The sequence below is a fragment of the Leucopleurus acutus genome (assembly GCF_964270905.1).
Source record: "Leucopleurus acutus genome assembly, chromosome: X".
NCBI lineage: Eukaryota > Metazoa > Chordata > Mammalia > Artiodactyla > Delphinidae > Leucopleurus > Leucopleurus acutus.
Window position 1 is genome coordinate 62110021 of NC_139148.1, and position 24073 is coordinate 62134093.

At 37.2% G+C, this 24073-nt stretch overlaps 1 protein-coding gene across 2 annotated transcripts in view; it reads right to left on the reverse strand.

The window, feature by feature from the left end:
- Positions 1–1517: 1517 nt before the first annotated feature.
- Positions 1518–24073, reverse strand: part of PHKA1 (phosphorylase kinase regulatory subunit alpha 1) — a 130676-nt gene continuing 108120 nt past the window's right edge. Inside the window, exons 22-32 of one of the 2 annotated variants that reach the window (XM_082864922.1) lie at positions 23271–23427; positions 22717–22796; positions 21470–21548; positions 21200–21329; positions 18038–18139; positions 17001–17116; positions 16824–16871; positions 9394–9564; positions 7182–7235; positions 5267–5467; positions 1518–4060 (exon numbers count right to left, since the gene is read on the reverse strand). In XM_082864922.1, the coding sequence (XP_082721048.1) occupies positions 3887–4060; positions 5267–5467; positions 7182–7235; positions 9394–9564; positions 16824–16871; positions 17001–17116; positions 18038–18139; positions 21200–21329; positions 21470–21548; positions 22717–22796; positions 23271–23427 (1312 nt within the window). In that variant the 3' untranslated portion in view covers positions 1518–3886. The remainder of the gene's footprint in view (positions 4061–5266; positions 5468–7181; positions 7236–9393; positions 9565–16823; positions 16872–17000; positions 17117–18037; positions 18140–21199; positions 21330–21469; positions 21549–22716; positions 22797–23270; positions 23428–24073) is intronic. The other variant, XM_082864921.1, reaches the window with a different exon arrangement.

A 24073-nucleotide genomic window follows, 5' to 3' on the forward strand; every position in this document is an offset into this window, starting at 1 on the left:
CTGGACAAGTTCTTGGCCTCACTTTCCTTAGCCATTTTTGCTAAAGGTAGTTTTTGAACCAGCAAGGTCAGGATGGGCTATGCCACTTCTTTTGATGATCTCCTCTGCCTTCACTTGTTGGCAGAAGCAGGCAGAAGGGAAAGCAAACACATTAAGAAGTCACCACTCCTCTGGCCACCTTCTTTGTGCATTTTACAATATGCCCACTGATATCTCAACTGTAGTGAACCAACTGACCCTTGTTTTCACACCACTTCCTAATGTCTTTTCCTTGGAGAGTGTCATTGTTGAGAATGTGAACTCTATAGAGTCAAACTGCTTGAGCTCAGATCCAAGCTCTACCACTTCCTGGCTGTCTGATTTTCAACAATTTGCTTATAATGCTTAGTGCCTCAGTTCCCTCATATGGAAGATGGGGATGACAACAGTAATTAACTCACATGGTGACTGTGAAAACAGAATAAGATGGTCATACCAAGTGCCTGTATAACAATGTCGGGCATTTGGTAAGCACTCAAATATTGATTATCATTTAAGAGCTATTATGCCAAATATTCCTTAATTTGGGGGAAAGTCTCCACCTCATTGTTATCCTCACCCACATACCGTTACTGCAAGAGTACTGTTACTGGTTTGAGAACAGGTCCTTTGCTTTTAGGCCTAGCCTTAAAAGAAATCAGACTTCTGCTAAATAGAGGGTGACCATACCATCCAAACTGGGACACTTTTGAGTGACAGAGAGTGCTATTAATAATTATGCCAGGACAACAGGCATAAACGGGGACTGTCCTGGGCAAACCAAGACCTAAGGTCACTCAAGTTTAATAGGAAATGAAGACTAAGTGTGGAAGACACTATATTTATCTCCATTGCATTAGTACAGGTACTAGGTATTTGGTAAGTAGAAAAGGGTCAGAGTAAGAATAACTTTGGACCCATCAGCTGCATAAAATTCTCAGAATGTAGTATAACCTAATTAACCAGGATGGGACTGCAGAGACTGTTCATCCTTGCTGGATAAACCCTCTCTTGTTACACAAAAGGCTAATGAGTAGTAGAACAAGATTCTGCCGAATAGTTATAACACTTAGGAGAACGAACTGTTTTTAGGTACCCTCCAGTTGTGCAGGAGCACCACCTGCAAACAATTATAATGCTGACCAAAAATCAGTCTTATTCATTCATCAGAACAGGCTCCCGACAGATGTCAATAAGCTAGTTGGAATTCAGTGAGCCTAGTTTGAGCAGTCATGCACTTGAATGATAAAACTGCATTTCTTTACATATATTACATACCATATTATATAATGTATAAAATATGATTTATGTATTAATATTATTCTACTTTGACCCAATTATGAGCTTTGACTGTACCGCATAATTAGAGTATGTAAAATAGAGCCATGAAATAAACTCCAATCACAGAAACACATATAAAGTTTTGCACATTGGCACCAGACATGATTTAATTGGAAATTCTAATTTTTTATTCTCTTTTCAAAACATAAGTGCTTAAAAAGTGTCCAATGTGTTTTTTAGTACCACATGCTTAAAATGAACAAAATATGAATCAAGTTTTCTAAACAGTTGCTTTAAAAGTGAAGTAGCTGTGTGTGGGAAGCATAGTGATAGATAACTTCATAAACCCAGAGAAATGTAGCCATCAGGGTCAGTTCAGGTAAATTTGTGTGGGAGGGAGTGGTGGCTTTCAACTGTGCCACTCCAGATGTACTCTCTGTGGCTGGGGTACACTTGCAGCCAGTGAAAAGACAGTTTCAGAACAGGGTGTAAATTTTCTTTATATGTGACCAGAAAATCACGTAATCAGAAAGCTTACTGTGTGTTTCCATTTCCTATAAGAGAGGTACTGAAAAGTTTGGCCATCCTTTCTTTGTTTCCACTATCTGTTTTCTATCACCCTACTATGCTCATTTATTCATGTGTACTCATAATATTGTCACTGGTTCTGTTACAATTATTTAGAGAGTCCCCCATCCCCATTCTTGGAGAAAAACCTGAAAAAATCTGAAGGAAAATAGGGGATTGAAGTAGGAAGTTATCTGAGTATAAACAGGGAAATTAGTAGAGTCTTAACAGGAGAAGGAAAATGCTATGGACTGAATGTTCGCATCCCTCCAAAATTCATATCTTGAAGCCTTAATCCCCAATGTGAAAGTATTTGGAGGTGGGAGCCTTTGGGAGATAATCAGGTAGAGTCCCCATGGTAGGATTAGTGCCCTGAGAAAAAGAGGAAGAGCTGAGAGCTCACTCTCTCTGTGCCATGTAAGGATACAGCAAGAAGGCAGCTATCTACAAACCAGAAAGAGGGCTGTCACCAGACACTGAATCTGTTGGTACTTTGATCTTGTATCTCTCAGCCTTCAGAACTGTGAGAAATAAATGTTTGCTGTTTAAGCTACCCTGTCTATGGTATTTTGTTATAGTGGCCTGGAACTAAGACAGAAAGTTAGGAGAAACATTCTTCAATTGGCTACCTAAACATGAGACTAGGAAAGAGGACTCAAGGAATCCTCCACTATCTTTTGCGTATCAGCCTGAGGCCATAGTCACACCCCTCTCCCACACACAACGCTCATATTTACATACTTAACTCAGTTTGTCAAATGTAGATAAAGACAGATATACAGACATGTCAAAACTACTTAACATTCAGAAAAATTCCCACGTGTGCTTAGACACACATACAAATGCAGGTGTTTACGAGAGACAGATACATGCCTGCAGATATCAAGATATACATAGATATGAACACAGAGAATCAGGAAGTAAAAATGTAAATGAATGAGTTTAAAAGTAGATAGGAGGGCAGGGAATTGGAGGGGTGGATGCTATAGAGAGTGAATAGGTGAGTGAGACGGAGACCAGGTGAGCACAAAGAAAGAGTGCTCAGTAAAGCAGCTATAGACTGGACTGCTATATGCCTGTTCGCCAAAGACAGAGGCTTCAATTATTCTCTGTATTGTATGCTGGCCCACTCTTCAGAGCCATGGATTAGTGTACAAGGCTCTCTTCCGGGCACTAACCCATCTCTAATTCCTTCTCTGTTTCCTAGGTGTAAGACTCTACCCAGACATCTTCTCTTCTGCCCCCCTCCTTTCTGGAATTGGGATCCTGGCTCCATTTCTCTGGGTTATTCTGCATTTTCTACTACAAATACATCTTTGAGTACCAGCAATCTTCATAAAATGTGATTTTAAGTGTTAATACTGAAATCCTTAAATATGCACACTGCACTTGCATTTTTTTGATATTTCATCAAAGGGAGAGTAAGAATTATGTGTGCCGATATAGAGAAGGCAAAAGCAGAGACAGTAAGTTCTGCACAGAAAGGAGTTCATCATTCAGTGTGAGGCAGCATGTGAGTAAAGAAGAAAACCATGATCTGGTACTCTTTTCCCAAGAAAAGGCACTTAGGATAGACATTTCCAATTTATAGCAGCATAAAGTCCAACAATTTAGGGTTTACTCACTTGAAATAATGTTCCAAAGCACCCACTACTCGTTCACACAATGAACCAAACATAAGAAAAATCAAACTTTAGGAATAAGTTATTATTAACACCTGCTCCCCAAACAGGAGTTAGAAAACTAAGTTTGTAACAGATCTAGAGAATAAAAACACATGCAAACTTTTATGAACCATGAAAGAATTAAGGCACTGAAAAGCCTGGGTGAGCAGATGCCTCCAGGCAAGGGTTCACGTCTTCTACACCAGTTAGTTTATCAGAAAAGTTCGCTCTTCTTGGGAGGGATGGGTTGGAAAGGGGCACGGTCGGGAGTGATCAGGCCATCACATTTCAGTTCCATGCACAATGAGGCAGGAGCCAGCTGTCAAAAGGCTCCCAGCAGCCAGGGCCTAGAGGCCTCACTGCATGGCACAGATGCTGTGAGGCAGGAACTCCTGCACGTAGGTGGCAGCTGCCTTGGAGAGGTAGGTCATGGTGCCAAACCTGCCACTGGGTGCACTGTCATACAGAAGAGTACAGATGCCAGATGCAGGATCCTTGGCCAACATGATATCATCTGCGCCGAGGGTTTTCTGTTTGGTTTTTAAGGGTGGGAGAACACAGGGGAAAGGAAAAATTACTAATCCTACTAATTAAAGTCCTGATTAGAATAACTCAGAGCCTCCTCCCCATCACCAACTAGTTGGATCTTAGGCTGTTTAGACAGGAAGGGATCAGGGTTATGCACAAAATGGTGACTATGAGTTTCTATATATGCATTTTTCACTAGATCCTAAAATCACATGAAATTATTTTTAAAGCATTAATTGTTTTGGATTTTTGAAAGTTAAATATAATAGGTAATTAGAGTTGTGTTTGTTAAAGATTCAAATGTTAATACTTACAAATCACCCTAGAGGGACTTTGGTCTGAATCCTTCTAGTACCACTGATTTCAGCATGTATTATTTTATCTTGCATTTCATCATTATTTCTTTCTAAGTCGATTTAATTCAAATAGACCTCAAGCTTTCCAATCTAGAGTCTATGCCTAAAAGGGATCACATTTTCTGCTACAACGAACTAAGAGCAATCAGAATATTTAAAATTAGGACTGTCCTAGAAAATCCTTGAAAAGTCCTAGAGAAACTTTTAATTTCCTTTGCATTCCCCCCCAGGGCCTAATAGAATGAAACACTGATTACATGTTTTGGAGACTGTTCTATTAACAGCAGTGCATGTCCTTCACTTTATGTGGTCCTACTCTTAATCTAAGAAATATTTGGAAAGCTTTCAATAGTTTGCATTTTTAAAATGTGCTTAATTTCCTGGAATAAGATTTATTAAGAAAATAAGGAAATGTAGAATTAAAAGTTTCACTTTAATATTTTCCTACAGGTAAGAGAGAAAAACAAAACCAAAACAAAACCAAAATCAAATCTTCTCTTTTCCTTAATAGTCCAGAAAGGATATACTACCCAATAGTTTCTTATTAAGTCCTTATCGCTACGAAAAGTAGTGTGATAAAAGTAGTCTGAAATATGACGAAAAGCATAAAAGTCTCCTGAGTTCCAGGCAACTTTACCATGTAACACAACCACAAAACTCATGGTAAAAGACAGAGGTCATCCCGCAGCTTACTTCTTTTACAGATAGAGCTCAGAGCCACTACAAAGGGGGCCTAGAAAAGAGCTATGAGGAAGAGGACACAAGAAAGTGACCTTGGCTTCTTGAAGAGCTCTGAATGCAGTCAGGTTAGTATCAGACATTCCTCTTTGAGAAAACAACAGGTTTGCCTACCTGTTCTTGAAGAAACAAGTCATTGGCAATATGCACTATTTTTTCCACAGCAATGATGCTTCCAATACTATGAATTTCAATGTCTGACATCATGGTGAGGACAAGGATGGCTTCAACCAGAAGCTGGCGGTACTCCGGCTGAGGTACACGATTCAGGACAGACTCCACGTGAACAGAGAATTTAATCTCACCTGGAGTCATCTGTGACAGAGAAGAAGAAAATCACTTCCTAAGAGCCCATCATGCAGGAGACATCAATTACCTATTCTGAAAGGCAGAAGAAATACTGTAGCCAAGAGTACTGCTTCAGTCTCCTTTAATATAATTGAGTGAGTACATAGGTTCAATCTTGTTTTTGAAGGCAATCTGGCAAGCATAACAAGAGTCATAAAAGTATCAATGCCCTCTAACCCATAATCCTCCTTCTGGAAGTTCATCCTAAGGAAATAATTCAAGAGAGGAGAAAAGCCCTATGTGCAAGAGTGTTTTATAGCAGCATTAGTCACAAGTGGAAAACTAGAAGTAATCTAAACATGGGAATGGTTGTGTAAATAATGGCATATCATGGTACAGCAACTTCATGAGTTTCTATAGAATCATTAAAAGAATAAATAAGATGACTGTGGATAAAGGAAAAATCTAAATAGAAACTAAAATTGTATATACGTGATGATGAGGATTATGTAAAATATTTATATACTGTTAGATTAAAAAGGGCATGAAGAAATATGAAGTTATTTTAGGGTGAAGGGGATTGAGGGCTAATTTTTGGTAAAACTGTATTAAGTATATACTTTAGGGTGGCAATGTAGATTTGAAGTCTAAAGACCTGGGTTCAAGTCCTGTCTTTGTCAGTTACTGGTTCTATGACCTTGGACAATTCACTTCTCTAAATTTGTATGCTTATCTGTGAACTAGGAACTACAATCCCTTCCTTAGCTATCTCACATAGTTGTGCTGAAGATCAAATTAAAGACTGTGTAAAGGTGTTTTGGAGACTCTTAAAGGTACATTCAGGTATGTATTATTATTAATTCTGTTAACATTTCAATCTTGCTTAAAGGCAGAGAGAAGACCAAGAGAGGACACAGTGTTCTTTACTAGGGAAGAGGCTTCTAGGAAGGAGTGGAGCCCTGAAACACAGCATTAACTTTCTGTACCCACCCTTGCAGCCATGATCTACAAGAACTCCAGAGTTTTTGAGAATTTTCTACTATCCAGTCTTAGCTTCCCAATTCTCAGCTTCCCAATTCTCAGCTTCCCAATTCTCACTCCTTTGTTGATTTTGTATAAAAGCTATTTCTTTATAATTTCAGTGTGACTGGGCAAAAAGCAAAATATAAAAGCACCTCTTAATCTATGTCTGTGGTTCATGGCAATGTTTTCCAACCATGGTGATATATCAGGATTATTCTAAGGATTTTTTTTTTAAAGTACAGGTGCTCATGCCCCATCCCTGGAGAGTCTAATCCACTGAATTGGAGATAGGAGCTCAGGTTACTGTGATATATAGTTAGAGCTAAGGACCATTGGTTTATGATCACTGGTTTATAGTCTACAAACATGTTAGTAGAGAAAGGTAGGGATGAGCAGGATGGGGACATGAGAAGTCATTCATTCATTCATTCTTAGATTTCTATCTCATCTGCCATTTCTAACTCTGGCAACACTCACATAAATCAGCTTAACTTAATCAACCATTAAAAGAAACTGCCTTTATATAATTAATGTAATACATAATTATTCTCTAATATTCCCATTCTATTTTTTAAGAACATTCTCTCCTTTCTTCCAATGCATTTCTTGTTCAGTTGATTTATAAAAGCATAGATTTGTTATTTTGAAAAGAGATCACTGAAATACTTTAGCCAGACAAGCTATCAATCAAATAAATGTGAAAGACACAGAATCTTACCTCTCTAGTGGTTGAAGAAGGAAGAACAAAACCTTCCACAGAAAGTCCATGACACTGCAAAACAGCAAAAACGTCACCCAGGATATGCTGACAACTGGGAGACTGTAAGGAGACACTCAGTATTTCTAAGTGTGTTCCCCTGGGTAGATGCTGAGTAATCACAGGCCAGGGAAAGGCCCTGCACCCCACGGGTCTTTGCCAAGGGGTTACGCTTACTGTGTGGCAAGAAGCAGGGTTGGACTATAGGGAACTCAAGCTTCATCCTCTACTTAGGGGAGTGGAAGGGTCGGGAAGGTCTACCTGCTGAGATAGTCTAGCCCTAAAGATTCAGAGACTATCTGAGAGGATACCACGGTAGGTCCCAGAGCCATCACAAATAGACTTTCATAAAGATTTTTTTGGGCTGAAGAGAAAAAACTCAAGATATGCATTTACCAGACATACATAGTTACATTTTCTAGTTAAGCATCCCCCATCAGCACTCCTGATCCCCTCACTCTGCTCTACTTTCTCTACAGTATGTCATCTTTCAACATTCTGTATAATTTACTTATTTATTGTGTTTCTTATTTATTGTCTCTCCTTAGTAGAATGTAAGTTCCATAAGGACAGAGATCGTCGTCTGTTTTGTTTTCTGTTGTATTCCTGTGAGCACCTAGGACATTGCCTAGTGCATGGCAGATGCTCAAGAAATACTGTATGAACGAATGATATTTTATCTTCCCCCCACCATCAATTCAATTATTAAAAAGCAGTGGGAATTAATGACTTGCCATTTTAGATTTTAAATAAATCAAAACATTATATATTAAACCACAGATAAATATTCCAATCCAAAAAGTTTATCGACCCTACCAGACACTTCCATCCCATGTTCCATATGCCAAATAACAATCTTTGAGAATTACCAGCCTTGAAACATATGTGCAGAGTGATTATGTTACATTCATACTCTGAAAGGAATGGAATGAAAATAAAAACAGACGGCATTTGTTTTTCCCCTTTACATTAGGATTTCAAATTCATGCTTTGATTCTGCCACAAAATACCCAATTTTCCCAGTCAGACTTGAATGTTCCTTCCCTTGTATTCTCACAGCCTTCTGGTTTTGCACTTTCATCATAACACTTTTGGCCTTGCATTACAGCTGCTATGTAAGAAGATAACTATGGATTAAACTCTTTGATGACAAGAACAGACACTTTCCATGGTATCTGGGTAGAAGAGCACCTACTACATGTAGTCTGTGAAACTGAATTGCCATAAGCCAGGCAGAGCTGGAGAGATACAGCACATATCTGTTACCACTGTGCTATAGCAGTTAAATGGAAGGAAAATAACTGATAGGTACTCTTTGAAAGGAAGATCGCCAGAGTTGATAGTTCGAGGAATCAAATTTCACCTTTCCAAAGGATCCCCTGATTCTGTCCCTGGAATATCAGTGTGCTAAGGGGAGAAACATAACTAAAGGTTTTGAAGTCCTGGTTGAAGTGTTCTTCAGGTCATTACCAAGGGCAATGAAGCAAAAAGTGGCACCTATGAGACTATGAATGAGATCTATGAATGAGTACAATAGTCTTCTTGGCCTTCTAAATCTGTCACAATCATAATGGTGTGATGTCCCCTTGAATGTCTTTGGCAAACTAGGCCTTTGACAGAAAAACAAAAATTGGTCACACCAGTAGAGTCTCTGGACTATTAGCATCACTATGACTGCATTTATTTAGTAGTGTTCATCCAAGAAAAAAAATAGGTAAGAGCGTCTCATAAAGCTTCCCAGATGCCACAGTTGTTTTACTGTAGTAACATTTGTTATTAACAGCACATTGCTACAAATAACATTTCTACTCTACAATAGCTACAAAGAAAGTGAGTCTTTATCACCACATTCATTTGATTAGCAGTAAATGTATCACAATGTCCCACAATATCCAACCATGGCCAAAAAGCAGAGAAGTGATGATTTTTGAAATCTCATTTATAAACACTGCAACAGTAACAGTTATGGAGAGAGACTAAATTATCAGTAATGTCAAAATAACAAATCAACTGTTTCATTTTAATGTTTTCTTCTAGGTTTTATCCATAAGAGCACATGACTTTTATATAATTGCAGTGATATCATAGCCATGTCATATCTCAGACAAGGAGACTGATAATTTCATGGGGGGGTGTGTGAAATAAAGAGACATCTACAGTGTATTATGCTCACCTTCTGCAAAACTTTCCATACTTTTTGATAAAATCCAATTGGGACTCTGTTTAGTGCTCCATCCAGCCTTCTTCGGCGTTGCCATTGACCTTGACGACTATCTTTAGATGTCTGTTGACCACATGCACTAGGGAAGGACCCAATACTTGGACTCATAGAGGTTCCAGGTGACTTGGGGGAAAAGTAGAGGAAAGAACATAAATCAAGAGTTATCTGTTTCTATGATTAAAGTATTATAGCACAATGAATAATAAACACACTCAGCAGAATTATAAACCACAAATTAAGTGTAACACCCAAGACAAAAAGGTTATAGAGAAGCTAGAAGACTTATGAGTAGCTAGCAGCAATGTAAACAGGTATGAGCCTTTCAGAAAGCATCTAGTGATACATAAGAAAAGCCATAAAAATACTGATGACATGGGAGGTTCTTCACTGTCTCTTTGCCAGGTTATTTCTGTTAAACTTCTAACTGGTCTATGGCTTGGTTTGTTGCTCCTGTAGGCTATAACACAAGCCTCAATTTAAAAGAATTGAAATAAGACACAAAGTATATTATCTTACTACAATGAAATTAAATTAGAAATCAGTAACAAAAGGAAATTTGGGAAATTTACAAATATGTGGAAATTAGACAACACATTCCTAAATAACCAGTGGGTTAAGAAAGAAATCACAAGGAAAATTAGAAAACACTCTGAGATGAATGAAAATGGAAACACAACATACCAAAACTTATGGGATGCAGCTAAAACAGTGCTTAAAGAGAAGTTTATTTTATAAATGCTTGTATTAAAAAAGAAGAAAGATCTCAAATCAATAACCAAACCTTCTACCTTAAGACAATGAAAAAAAGAAGAAAAGAAGAGCAAATTAAACTGAAAGCAAAGAGAAGAAAATAACAAAGACTGTAACAGAAAGAAAAATAGAGAACCAAAAATAATAGAAAAAAATCAATGAAACCAAAAATTTGTTTCTTTGAAAATAAACATCAAAAAAATTGACAAATATTTAGCTAGACATACCCAAAAAATAAAAAAAGGAAATGTATTAAAGTCAGGATAGAAAGAGAGGACATCACTTCCAACCTTAAAGAAACAGAAAGGATTATAAGGACATACCATTGGCAGTCACATGTCAACAAATTATTGATATATAACTTAGGTGAAAACCACAAGTTCCTAGAAAGACACAAACTATCCAAATGGACTCCAGAAGAAACAAAATCCAAATAGATTTATAACAAAGAGATATAACTAGTAATTACAAAACTTTCACAGAGAAAAGTCCAGGTACAGGTGGCTTCACTGGTTAATACTACCAAACATCTGAAGAAGAATTAATATCACTTCTTCACAAACACTTCCAAAAAAGAGAAAAGGAAGGAACTTCCCAACTCATTCTATGAGGCCAGTATTAGCCTTACACCAAAATCAGACAAAGACATCACAAGAAAACTACAGATCAATACCCCTTATGAACAGAGGTACAAAGATCCTCAACAAAACACTAGCAAACCTAAAAATTCAGCAACATATAAAAAAGATGATACACCTTTTAATACACACAATGAAGTAGAATTTATTCCAGGAGTTCAACGTTGTTTTAACATCTGGACATCAATCAATGTAATACACCCTATCAACAGAATAAAGGATAAAACCCATATCATCCTAATAGATGCAGAAAAAGCATTTAATAAATTCTAACACCGCTTCAATGATAAAAAACACTCAACAAACTGGGAACAAAGGGGTTCTTCCTAAATCTAATAGAGGGCATCTACAAAAAACCCACAGCTGACATCATAATGAATGGTTGATGACTGAATGTTTTCCCTCCTAAGATCAGAACAAGACAAATATGTTCAATCTTGCTACTTCTATTCAGTATTGTACTGGAGGCTCTATCCAGGGCTATTAAGAAGGAAAATAAAAGTCATTCAGAGTGGAAAGTCATTTGCAGATGACATGATCTTGTATATAAGGAATTCACTAAAAAACAATTAGAACTAATAAATGAGTTCAGTGAGGCTGCACGATATAAGATCAATATACAAAAATTAATTGTATTTCTAAACAGTAGCAATCAACAATCTGAAAATGAAATTAAGAAAACAATTTTGTTTAAGACAGCATTAAAAAGAATAAAATACTTAGGAATAAATTTAATGAAAGAAGTGTAAAACATACACTCTGAAAACTACAAAACCTGTTGAAAGAAATTAAAGACCTAAATAAATAGAGATCCTATTTTCATGGATCAGAAGACTTAATATTGTTAAAATGGTAATACTCTCAAAACTGATCTATAGATTGAACACAATCTTTATCAAAATCCCATTGGGTTCTTTGCAGAAATTGACAAGCTTATCCTAACATTCATGTGAAAATTCAAGGGACCCATGATAGCTAACACAATCTTTAAAAAGATCAAAGTTGGAGGACTCACAATTCCCAACTTCAAAATTTATTATAAAGCTACAATAATCAAGACTGTGTCAAGAGACACTGCTTTGGGAAAACAAGTGTTCTCCTTACTTGCTGCAAGTAATAAATCCTTCCTTCTCTGGAAAAAAAAAAAGGCTGCGTCATACAGGCATAGGCTAGGCATGTAGATCAGTGAAATAAAATTGGGAGTTCAGAAATAAACCACTGCATTTTTGTCAGTTTTTAACAAGGGTGTCAAGAAAAGTAAATGGAGGAAAGACAGTCTTCTATCTAAGAGATAGTGCTAGAACAACTGGATAGTCACATTCAAAAGAATGAAGTTGGACCCCCTACTACACACCATACACAAAAATTAAGTCCAAATGGGTTACTGTGCAAAAAAGAGTTAATATAGAAGGTCAGAAATGCTATTCTTGGAAAGGCCTGATTATAAGATTGGCCCTTGGTTGGCATTTGGAGAGCTGGATTTTGGGAGGGTTTCCACCATTCTCAGAATTGATTAACAGTGGCTTATTGTGCCTAAACTGTTTGTGGAAACTCTATGGTTTATGTTGAACATTTGCTTTCCCTCTGGGAGTCTAGAGTTTTGGTACATGCCAGACAGAGGCTGTTTATGTGACCAGCCCCCAGTAAAAACCCTGGGTGCTGAGTCTTAAATGAGCTTCCCTGGTTGGCAATATTTCATACATGTTGTCACAACTCATTGCACGGGGAGTTGCATCCTGTGTGACTTTACTGGGAGAGCACTCCGGAAGCTGGTGCCTGTTTTCCCTGGACTTTGTCCAATGCACCTTTTCCCTTTGCTGACTTTGTTTAGTATTCATTTGCTGTAATAAGTCATAGCTTTGAGTATGCTTAGTCCTGTGAGTCCTCCTAGTGAATCACTGAACCCGAGAGGTGGTCTTGGGGACCCATAAACATAATCATAGACCTAATTGTAAGAGCTAAAACTACAAAACTCTTAAAAAATAGGAATAAATCTTTGTGACCTTGGGCTAGGCAACGCCTTCTTAGATAGGACACTAAAAGAAAAATTAGATGAATTGGACTTCACCCGAACTAAAAACTTCTGTTCTTCAAATGACACTATCAAGAAAGTAAATTGCGTGGTTGATATGCTTCAGAGAAAAAAAAAAGTGAAAAGCAACACACAGAATGGGAAAAACTATGTGCCAATCACATATCTGATAAGGGACTTGTATCCAGAATACATAAAGAACCTTTAGGGACCTGTATCCAGAATATATAAAGAATCTTTACAACTCAACAATAAAAAGACAAATAACCCAATTAACAAATGGGTAAAGGATCTGAATGGACATTTCTCCAAAAGAAGATAAACAAACAGTCAATTGGCACATGAAAAGATGTTTAATATCATAAGCCTTAGGGAACTGCAAATCAAAACCACAATGAGATACCATTTCATACCCACTAAAATGGCTAGAATCAAAAAGATGGACAATAGCAAGGATTGGTGTGGATATGAAGAAATTGGAACCCTCAGACATTGCCAGTGGGAATGTAAAATGGTACAGTCCCCTTTGGAAAACAATTTGGCAGTTCCTCATGCTAACCATAGTTACCAAATGACCCAGCACTTCTCCTAGATGTATATCCAAGAGAAATAAAAACATATGTCCACACAAAAACTTGTACATGAAGGTTCATAGCAGCGTTATTCATAACAGTCAAAACCCAGAAACAACTCAGATGTTCATCAACTGATAAATGGATAAATAAAATGTGGTGTATATCAATACAGTAAGGTATTGTTCAGCAATATAAAGGAATGAAGTATTGGTACATGCTACAACATAAAACTTATAAAAGTAAAGGATAAAATACATTGGGGAAAGTGTTTCTTTGACAGTTTAGATTCAGAAATAAATATAAAATAAAAAGAAGGTAATAGAAATATTTTCTGAGAAAAGAACTTCTTACATTTTAATTTGGATCAAATGCCTATATCACCACTGCTATGTAAAAGAGAAAAGTGCCCTAAGGCACTTCTATTGGCCAGTGACTATCACACTGATGCACCAAGTAGATGAACTCCATTTGATTTATCTTCATTGTCTTCGTCTCTACCATCAAGATCCTAGGCTGGGCTTCCCTGGTGGCGCAGTGGTTGAGAGTCCGCCTGCCGATGCAGGGGACACGGGTTTGTGCCCCTGTCCAGGAAGATCCCACATGCCGCGGAGCGGCTGTGCCTGTGAGCCATGGCTGCTGAGCCTGCGCGTCCCAAGCCTGTTGCTCCGTAACGGGAGAGGCCACAACAGTGAGAGGCCCGCGTCCAAATATCAATAGTTCTGAGCTTTTAGATTAACTCCTCCTCTATGCCTCTGTCTTCCTTTATTAATGTAGATATGACAAAGTTGGCCAAGTCATACTACACTAATTCCATACAGGGTATATACTTGGTTAAAGTCAACAGAAATACCAATATTGTTTCCAAATTGTTTTCCATTTTTTGTTTGGTTGTCATCTGGCCTTAATCTCTTCAGCCTAAGAAATCTGAAATCATAGGCCATTATGGATTATTGATTTAAACCAAGGAAACTAAATCAGAGATCAGTCTTCCTAAACTGTAAGCGTCATGAGGGCAAGGACCACATCTGTTTTGTTCACTATTGTATTTCCAGTGCCTGGCACAAAATTGGCACTCAATTAATATTTACAAATGAATAAACAATAAGAATAGGTAACCCAGTGATTTTCAAACTTAAAAGTGCATCAGAATCACCTAGAAAGCTTATTAAAACACAGATTGCTGGGCCTCACCTCAGTCTTTCTGATTCAGTAGGCCTAGGATGAGAACAATATTTCACATCTCTAACAAGTTCCCAGCGGATACCGATGCTTTCCAGTGCCTGGCACATAGCAGGCATTTAATTAATTATATTAGTCAAAAGAATAAATGACTGAACAGATACTTAACAAATAAATACTTATTAAATTGAATTTTGTTTTCTGAAATGGAAAAGAGGTTGGAGTTGAACCCCCTCACCTGCCTTTTTGGAAGAGAAATGGAAAGATATCACCCTGCATGAAGCTGATTTATAAGTATAAATTTTACTTTTTGATTCTTTTTTTTTTTTTTTTGCAGCATGCGGGCCTCTCACTGTTGTGGCCTCTCCCGTTGCAGAGCACAGGCTCCGGACGCGTGGCCTCAACGGCCTATGGCTCACGGGCCCAGCCGCTCTGCGGCATGTGGGATCTTCCCAGACCGGGGCACGAACCCGTGTCCCCTGCATCGGCAGGCGGACTCTCAACCACTGCGCCACCAGGGAAGCCTGATTCATTTTTTTTCAGTCAATCTGATTGTCATATAATACAAGATAACAGCAGTTACCAGAAAAAAACAGTGACATCAAATCTACACCCAGGGGATGACTACCATTGGGCTATAAAAAATATTTGAGAAAATAAATTTTTAAAGGGGATGAGGCAAGGCAAACATTATGTGTTTTTAAAAGTTATTAGTAGAGTAAAATTACAGACTATTCAAGTAACTAGCCAGCATGTTATCATTAGAAAAGCTGATGAAATAGCCTGACTCTAAAAGTCATGGTAAAGGGTAAAATAAATAAAACTACCTTTACAAGTATTTTTTCTATAATCAGAAAAGAGGGCATTGGTGAGTGGCAGAGAAAAGGGCTTAGAACAATACAAAATACCAGACAGGCAGGTGAGGATGGAAATCGGTATTTAGAAGAAAGAAAGTAATGAAAATTTAGAGCTCTCAATCCTCTAAATTACAGTCCTAATGATTTTGGCTTTCTTAAAGTCCTATAGGTAGTGTATGTGTAAAAAAAATTAAATGATATAGCTGGGTGGGTAGGTCAAGTCCTTAATATCATACTAATCTAGCTGGGAACATGGACTTCAAGTTCTAAATATATAACGAACATGTAAGTAATACTCTGTGACTATAAACAACCATGAAGTATTTAGCCAATCACTCTCAACCAAAACAAGAACTGTTTACCAGGAACATCACTTTAACTCTTCAGTATGAAATGTAGTTCTTTAACCTTTCAGATAGGAAAATGGTCATATTATACAAATTGTCTAGGAAAAAATCCTGTAAAGTGAACACTTTTCTATCACAAGGCCCTTTCTTATTCCATTCTGGTCTTGTACTTGCATAATATAAACGTAAAAGGGTATCTGATAGGTATACCTAAATTAAGTTTACTTCAAGTTAAACATCAAGCATTGGCTCTTTATTTTCCTAAATGGTTTCTGACTCCTAAAACAAACAGACACACAAGCACACAAACAAGCAAAATTTCCATTTTGCCTTTCCTCTTCTGGACGTGTTTTAATATCGTAAGCTAGCATAAGTCTATTTTGGAAGTAGAAGGAGTTGTTTTAAGCTTTTCATAAAAGACTTTGAAATCACACCATTTCCCAGAGTTCTGAAAAGCACTATGGAAGTTTGTGTTAATTATTTCTTTGTATAACACAATAACTCATCTATTCTCATCTTCAAGGAAAAAATTAGTAACAGCCTACAGTATGATGTTTGGTGACTCCCACCAACTCTCAGATTGATTTATATGTTTTTCCTCTATGTGTTCACAACACCTTTCATATACCTCTATCATGACAATGATAAAAATCTAATTTCTGGACAATAACTGAAAATAGATGTTTAAAAAAGCCCTTACCTAGTCTGGTTCTTAAAAGCAAGAAATGTAAGTCTACTTTCATAAAATTAATTCCAAAATTATGTATTAATCCTAACAAGAGGAATTCAAGGTTTCAATTTCTTGCTATCAGAAACAAGTTACTTTCCTCTTAAAATCAGCAAGATAGTTTGGCCCAGAAAAATGAAAGCTATCTGCAGAAAGATTGCTAAAAAGGAGAATCAAACAAGCTACTCTGTGGCTTATCTTATTTGTAAAAAAGCCATAAGCTCATGCATGTTTTATAGAACTAAAGGCAGGTTAATCTATATTAAAGGATCCCTACTTGTTTCACCTGACTCTCAGTTGAGATAGACAGTCTACGAAAGTCCACCTGAAAAATAAATGGCTCAAATTAAACTCAGAATATGAAACAAAATACATGATCTTAACAAAGTCTGAGTCCAAAAGAATGTTCTTAAATATGAAAGTATCCCAGCTCAGTTCCCAAGTAGTATCTTACCTGCTTTATCTCACTTTTTAACTGCATAATCCCAGTTCGTTCTGGTTTGGTTGCTCCAACAGCACCAATCTCACGGATAGAAATAGCAGGGCTGATATTTGAATCAGTGAGACGAACTATATAGCATGACAGATTAAAGAGAAAGAGGGAGGATAACCAGGTTCAAATTTTTTTCTCCACCACATTTAAAAGACTTAGATGTATGTCCTCCTTTTATGTTAATAATAATAAAAACCAAACAACCAACTAAACCTTGCTATTCAAAGTGTGGTCCACAGGCCTGCAGCATTAGTTTCACCTAGAAGCTTGTTAGAATTTTAGGCCCAACTCTAGCATTAAAGCCTGCAGTTTAGCAAGATACCCAGGTGATTCTTATGAACAGTAAGGCTTGAGGAACACTGCTTTATAACTAGCTAAGGTCTAGTATCCATCCATCTGACATTATATATTTATTTATTCTAAGTCTAAAAGTTAAGCATGAGAGATAACTCTTTTAATTTGCTCTGATGTTTTAGGTACTTGATATCAAATACCACTACCAAACCACCAAGTGCAGGTGTAAGGTTAATTTGTGATAGACCCCTAAACGTATTTGAATTTAAAAATGAAAGGATGTATCAGGTGCACTGTAGCAGCTACACACACACACACACACACACACACACACACACACACACACACACACACCCCCCACTATAAGTGCTACTGAATTATTGCCAACTGGAATACAAGAAAGTTTCAGATGATACAAGTTGCTAGTTGTCCTAAAGTAGAGTCTTAAGATAATGTAAGGGAATGTATAAAACAGTTCAAAACAAAATATGCTAGTAATCTACTTAACTGACATATCATTTAAGGGAAAAAAAGACACAGTGGTTTCCAAATCTTGTTCCAGAAGACAGCTTTGGTTTTAACTTTCATATACTGGGGTCCTATTTATTTGGGAGAAAAGTTCCACTGATAAAAGAAACACTTTAAAATCAATGAGACATTTAAAACAAACATTCTGAAATAGAAATGCAGTGATTCAACCTTACCGCTTCGTTCCACGCCAAACTCCTTGCCACTGAGAATGTGATGCAGGAGGTTCTTCATGGCTGAAGGACTGAGATTCATCAGGCCATCTGTGGCTTCCTCAGCTACTCAGCAGAAATGTTAGAACAGAGGGATTTCTAATTGACCTGCCACTCTCACCCTATTTTTTCTCTATTTCCTTTCTTGCTTAGAATTTCTAAGTCCCTTGATTGGAAGAAAAAGATGCAGACGTAGAGAATGGACTTGAGGACACAGGGAGAGGGAAGGGTAAGCTGGGATGAAGTGAGAGAGTAGCATTGACATATATACAGTACTGAATGTAAAATAGATAGCTAATGGGAAGCAGCTGCATAGCACAGGGAGATCAGCTCGGTGCTTTGTGACCACTTAGAGGGGTGGGATAGGGAGGGTGGGAGGGAGACACAAGACGGAGGGGATGTGCGGATATATGTATACACATAGCTGATTCACTTTGTTATACAGCAGAAACTAACACAACATTGTAAAGCAATTATACTCCAATAAAGATGTTAAAGAAAATAAATTTCCAGCACCATACTGCCTAGGTATTCATCCTCCAACAGATTCTTAATAATTTAAGGACTGATTATCCAGTTTATGAATTAACTAGGCCCTTGATTTCTTCTTCACCCCTCTTCCACATCATTAGGATACTCAGTAGAATCTTTATTTGAAAGTGGGAAGAATGAAAGGAGTACAATGGAACTGGAAACCAGTCGGAGAAAGCAATGATTGTATCTATGAAGATGGGCTAAAATAATTAAAACTTCTCTCTATCTGGAAATATGGGGATTTAAAAAGAGAATAGATATGAATCTATGAAATTATGAAGAATATTGAGAATATAACTTGAATTTGTTCATCAACATCAGACACCTATTATGAGTTTACTACATGTAGGTCATGATTTTAAACAATGTTAGTACAAACAGGTATGACATGGTACTTGACCTTGTGAGGCTGACCAACTATTTGGGAAAGACTGGACATGTAAACAAGATAAACAACGGTAAAACATGGCATGGCTATACTAAGTGTCAAATGAGAGGTAGAGACAATAAATGCTTTGGAAATAAGAGGAGACATCAATCTCCAAGGATGGGGACTAATAAAATTAGTGGGAAGTACTGTTGAAGTGGGAAGTAGAGGCCAGACTGTTGAGGGTCTTGAATATCAGACCCAGGGATCTTGACTTTATCCTAGAAGAAATAAATAGCCATGGTTTGATGAATCCACAGGAAAAAAAAATCTGTAATGGGCAATTAAGGAAAAGTGAAGAATGTTTGCGGATTTATCCCTTCTTGAGGTTTATTATTGAATAATCAGACTCTCATAAAACATCACTTGATACCAAAGCTTGAGAAAAAAAATATATATATACATGTAATCTTATAACAATGTGCTGAACTGGCGATCATTTGGAATCAGGCAGACTTGGACTCAAATTTCACTATTTACCAGTTATGTAACTTCGTGCAAGTTATTAACCTGAGTTTCATTTTTTAAAAATTGCTCATTAGCTTTATTTAAAGAATTTAAAATTTTTATACAATTTTAAAGGTTACTTTCCATTTACAGTTATTACAAAATATTGGCTATATTCCCTGTGTTGTACAATACATTCTTTTTTTTTTAACATCTTTATTGGGGTATAATTGCTTTACAATGGTGTGTTAGTTTCTGCTTTATAACAAAGTGAATCAGTTATACATATACATATGTTCCCATATCTCTTCCCTCTGGCATCTCCCTCCCTCCCACCCTCCCTATCCCACCCCTCCAGGCGGTCACAAAGCACCAAGCTGATCTCCCTGTGCTATGCGGCTGCTTCCTACTAGCTATCTACCTTACGTTTGGTAGTGTATATATGTCCATGCCTCTCTCTCGCTTTGTCACAGCTCACCCTTCCCCCTCCCCATATCCTCAAGTTCGTTCTCTAGTAGGTCTGTGTCTTTATTCCTGTCTTACCCCTAGGTTCTTCATGACATTTTTTTTCTTAAATTCCATATATATATGTGTTAGCATATGGTATTTGTCTTTCTCTTCCTGACTTACTTCACTCTGTATGATAGACTCTAGGTCTATCCACCTCATTACAAATAGCTCAATTTCGTTTCTTTTTATGGCTGAGTAATATTCCATTGTATATATGTGCCACATCTTCTTTATACAATACAGTCTTGAGCCTATTTTACATCCAATAGTTTGAGTTTCAATTCCTTTTACCATCAGTAAAAGTGAGATAAAAATACCTTCTCCAGTTGGTTGTTGTAAGGATTAAATGAGATAATATATGTAAATAAAAAGCAAAAAGTACAGTGTCTGGCATATGGTAGGTATAAAATAATCATTAGCTTTATTCCTTTAAAGGGTTATTTAAATATACATTATCTCATGTAATTTAGGTTAGATTCAAACCAATAAATTTAGCTACTTGCTAACAGCTCAATTAAAAGCCTTTTGGGGAAATTTAACTGAAACAATGGCTAAAATTGAGTTTTGCAACTGTGATTTTATCTTTCTATTCAATCCCTATCTCTATTACTTTGCCATTCTTGTTGAAATCAAATACCGAAGGAAAAAATAGTCATGTCACGGGGTCTCCCCATAATTCTGTGCTACAGCTTCCAAAGGCCCCATCTATTCTTCTAACTAAAATTGCTACCTTGCCAAATATACCTATAGCTAATATCAAAAAGAGTCTTGTCAGATAAATATGAATAGAAATATTGCCTTCCTTTATTTGATCCTGATGTTGACTAGACAGAATACTGACACTATAATCAAACTGATGTGGTGACTCAATCTGACAGCCAGAGGTGGCCATGCCTGAATCAGAATTGAACCCAGTCTATCACACTTAGTTTGATGTATGCCTCGGATCACTCTAGGAGTTAGTAGGAATGTCATTGGGAGTGCAGAGCCCCTAGGAGGTGGAATTTTGAAGTTGACAACTAATATATAAATTTGTCATAGCAGTCCCTTGACTTGTATAGAGACTGACTAACATGGGAACAAGACTGCTATATGCAGCTTCTGAGCTACCGATAAAAATCTTTTAGATTCCTTTCCCTCCTGATTCAAAACTCAATAGAACTCTATTAAAAGTGAATTCTGCCTCAAACAGTTACTTAATTGAATACCTGAGCATCGAAGGGAGTGGGCCAGTTCTGTTGCCATAACTTGTATGATCAGACCAATTCGAAGTCGAAACATTTCAGCAAAGAGGCCAGGCTGAGTTCGCATATACATGGCTAGATATACCATTATTTCCTGTGCATGGAATGAATATAGACAAAAATTATGCCCTAGATCTCACAAGGCTTATTTTGTGGTCTTCAGAAATTGCCAGATCAACTGAAAACAAACTTTTAAATATCAATCACCAGATTAGGCTTTATAATTCTGCTCACCTGTGTAAGAATTGAAATGCTCATGTCCCCTTCACTGGCTTCATCTATCAGCTGAGTGAGTACTTCATAGGGCAGAGGTCTAAGGAAGAGGACAGTGAAGAAAGACAAAATTCTGCAACTACTTAAAGCTAAATTTATTGAGAAAATAAAAAAGCTCCTCCCAAGTCCAAGTCAGTGTCTCAACATCTCATCATTACTGGTAGCATTCTGGTTCTTTCAGTCTTCAAAGTTCACTGCCTCCCCAAAGCACTCTGGCCCATATCAACTCAGGAGAGCTCTGCTCTCCCGTCTCTAAGCCTGGATTGCCCTTCTCCCTCCAAATTGTATTTAAAACTCACCCCATGACGTCCTTCCAGACCAGTCTTTCATGGTTAATTCTTAACATTTGACAAGTAACTATTATGGCTAAAAAGTAATAAACTAAATTTAAGCTGTGCCTTTTGGAAGACATTTTATTACTTTACAATCACACCTTATAGAGTTATACTGATTTTTTATAGTTTCATCAGTTTACACACACACACACCTTCCTACACTTCTGACTCTCCTGTTGATACTAAGCACTCTGGGGGCATGGGGCATGCCATCTTCTTTTGGATTGCCCACAGTAGCCACAAAATTGATCTGATTTGTAATAAAAGGTTCTGTTTGCCAGGAATAAGGTGCTATGGATTGAACTGTGTTCCCTCTAAGTTCCTATGTTGAAATCCTAATCCCTAGTATCTCAGAGTGTCTTTACAGAGGTAAGCTAAAGTGAGGTAATTGGGTGGGCCCTAATCTAATATGACTGGTGTCTTTTATAAGTGAGAAATTTGGACACAGAGACACACAGAGAGAGAAGAAATGTGAAGAGACATAAGGAAAAAACAGCCATCTATAAGCCAAGGAGAGAGGCCTGGAACAAAGTCTAGAGTATAGCTGATTTTTTGTGGGGGCTAATTCCAGTTGCCCTGTTTGTTTGTTTTTTGAATAAAACGTTTGGTAAAGCCAATAAGTAAAAACAAACAAACAAAAAAACCCCAAAAGAGCAAAATACATTTGAGTACTACTCCCTGTGAGCCTTCTCTTTCATTTACTCATGTCCTATCACTACCAACATTCTCACATTCACTGTCCCTGATAGAAGCTCACACACGTAGGACATTATCATCCACTTATAGATTAGGACAAGAGAATTGCAGTCAGTCCACACAGCTCCTTAAAGTCTCAGAGAAGCTTCATCAAACCCAAACAAAAACCATACTAACGCAGAGATGGTCTTCTCTCGAGGTTCTGGAGGGAGTCCCACTGTCAAATGTTTCTGGTGGGAGAGAAGGTCTGTGCAGGCCTAGGAATAAATAGTATAATAGTATTATCCTTCCCATAACACCTCACATTTCCACGAAATTTTCTGTTTTCAGCCTAGAAACCTTTGCTCCCCCTTAACTTAATGACACATCAATCTTTTCCTCAGGAAATGCGATGAAGATCAGAAAAGAGGGATTTCTAGGAAGGAACAATGAAGTATTTTTATCTCCTAAAAGGTAGGAACTTTTAGCCTAGTATAAATTCATTCTTAAGACCTAGAATCCTCATAGTTTATAACACCTCTATAAGTCTACAGTTTATATGCTTCAGTATTATATATTTGACATTCATAAACAAAAAAAGCTACCTGATAATCAGAAATGTTATGTGGGAAAAACAACATCTTAAACGGTTAGATGCTGTGGTGACTGCCTTAAAAAACAACTGCAGAAACCAATTTATAAAAAGCACCTCCATTTAGATTTGGTATAAATTCAAGAAGAATTTATAGTACCTCATCGAGTGCTTCCACCTTCTTCCTTAAGATTCCAGAGATGTATCGGATCAGGCCCCAGTGACGAATTTCTCCAACTTTGCTATAGAGCTCAGTAAGCAGCTCTCTGACTGTTGCACTCCCTTCATCATACAATCCAGTGTCCCAGTCAGGTCCTCTGGAATGTTAAAGGCAGGTCTACATTAATTATAAATAAAGCTACAGGCAACAATACTTTGTTTGTGTCATAGAGAATACGCCCGTTTTTGATAGGTTTCTCTCATTAGGAAATGAGTGTTATTTACTACAAATTCTCGTAAAACTATTTTTAAGTCGGCACTGAAAGCCGAATACCTAGACAAGAATAAGTCTTAGTTTCAGTTGTGTTTTGACAAAATACATTCTTTTACCCTCTTAATGGGCTTCAAAGTAGCTGAAATTAAAGTCAAAGATTTAATTTAACTACTGAAAGTTCAGAAAGTATGCTACACTTAGGGAACTAATGAAGAAGTAAGAAGAATGTGTGCTTATTTTTAAAAGATACATACACACACACACACACACACACACACACACACACACACACATCATATACATTATTGTTGTAAAAGTTCCTATACCACAAGTCAACTGTGAAGTACCATAAAAGATATATGAAGTGCTATGAAATTGGGGAATTTAATAGATGATAAAAGGTAGATTATTTATTAAATGATGTTAAGACAATCAAGTAGCCATCTGGATAAAACATTGAATCCATGCCTCACACTGTACACCAAAATTCCAAATGTATCAAATTTAAGTGTTAAAGTACTAAAAGAGAT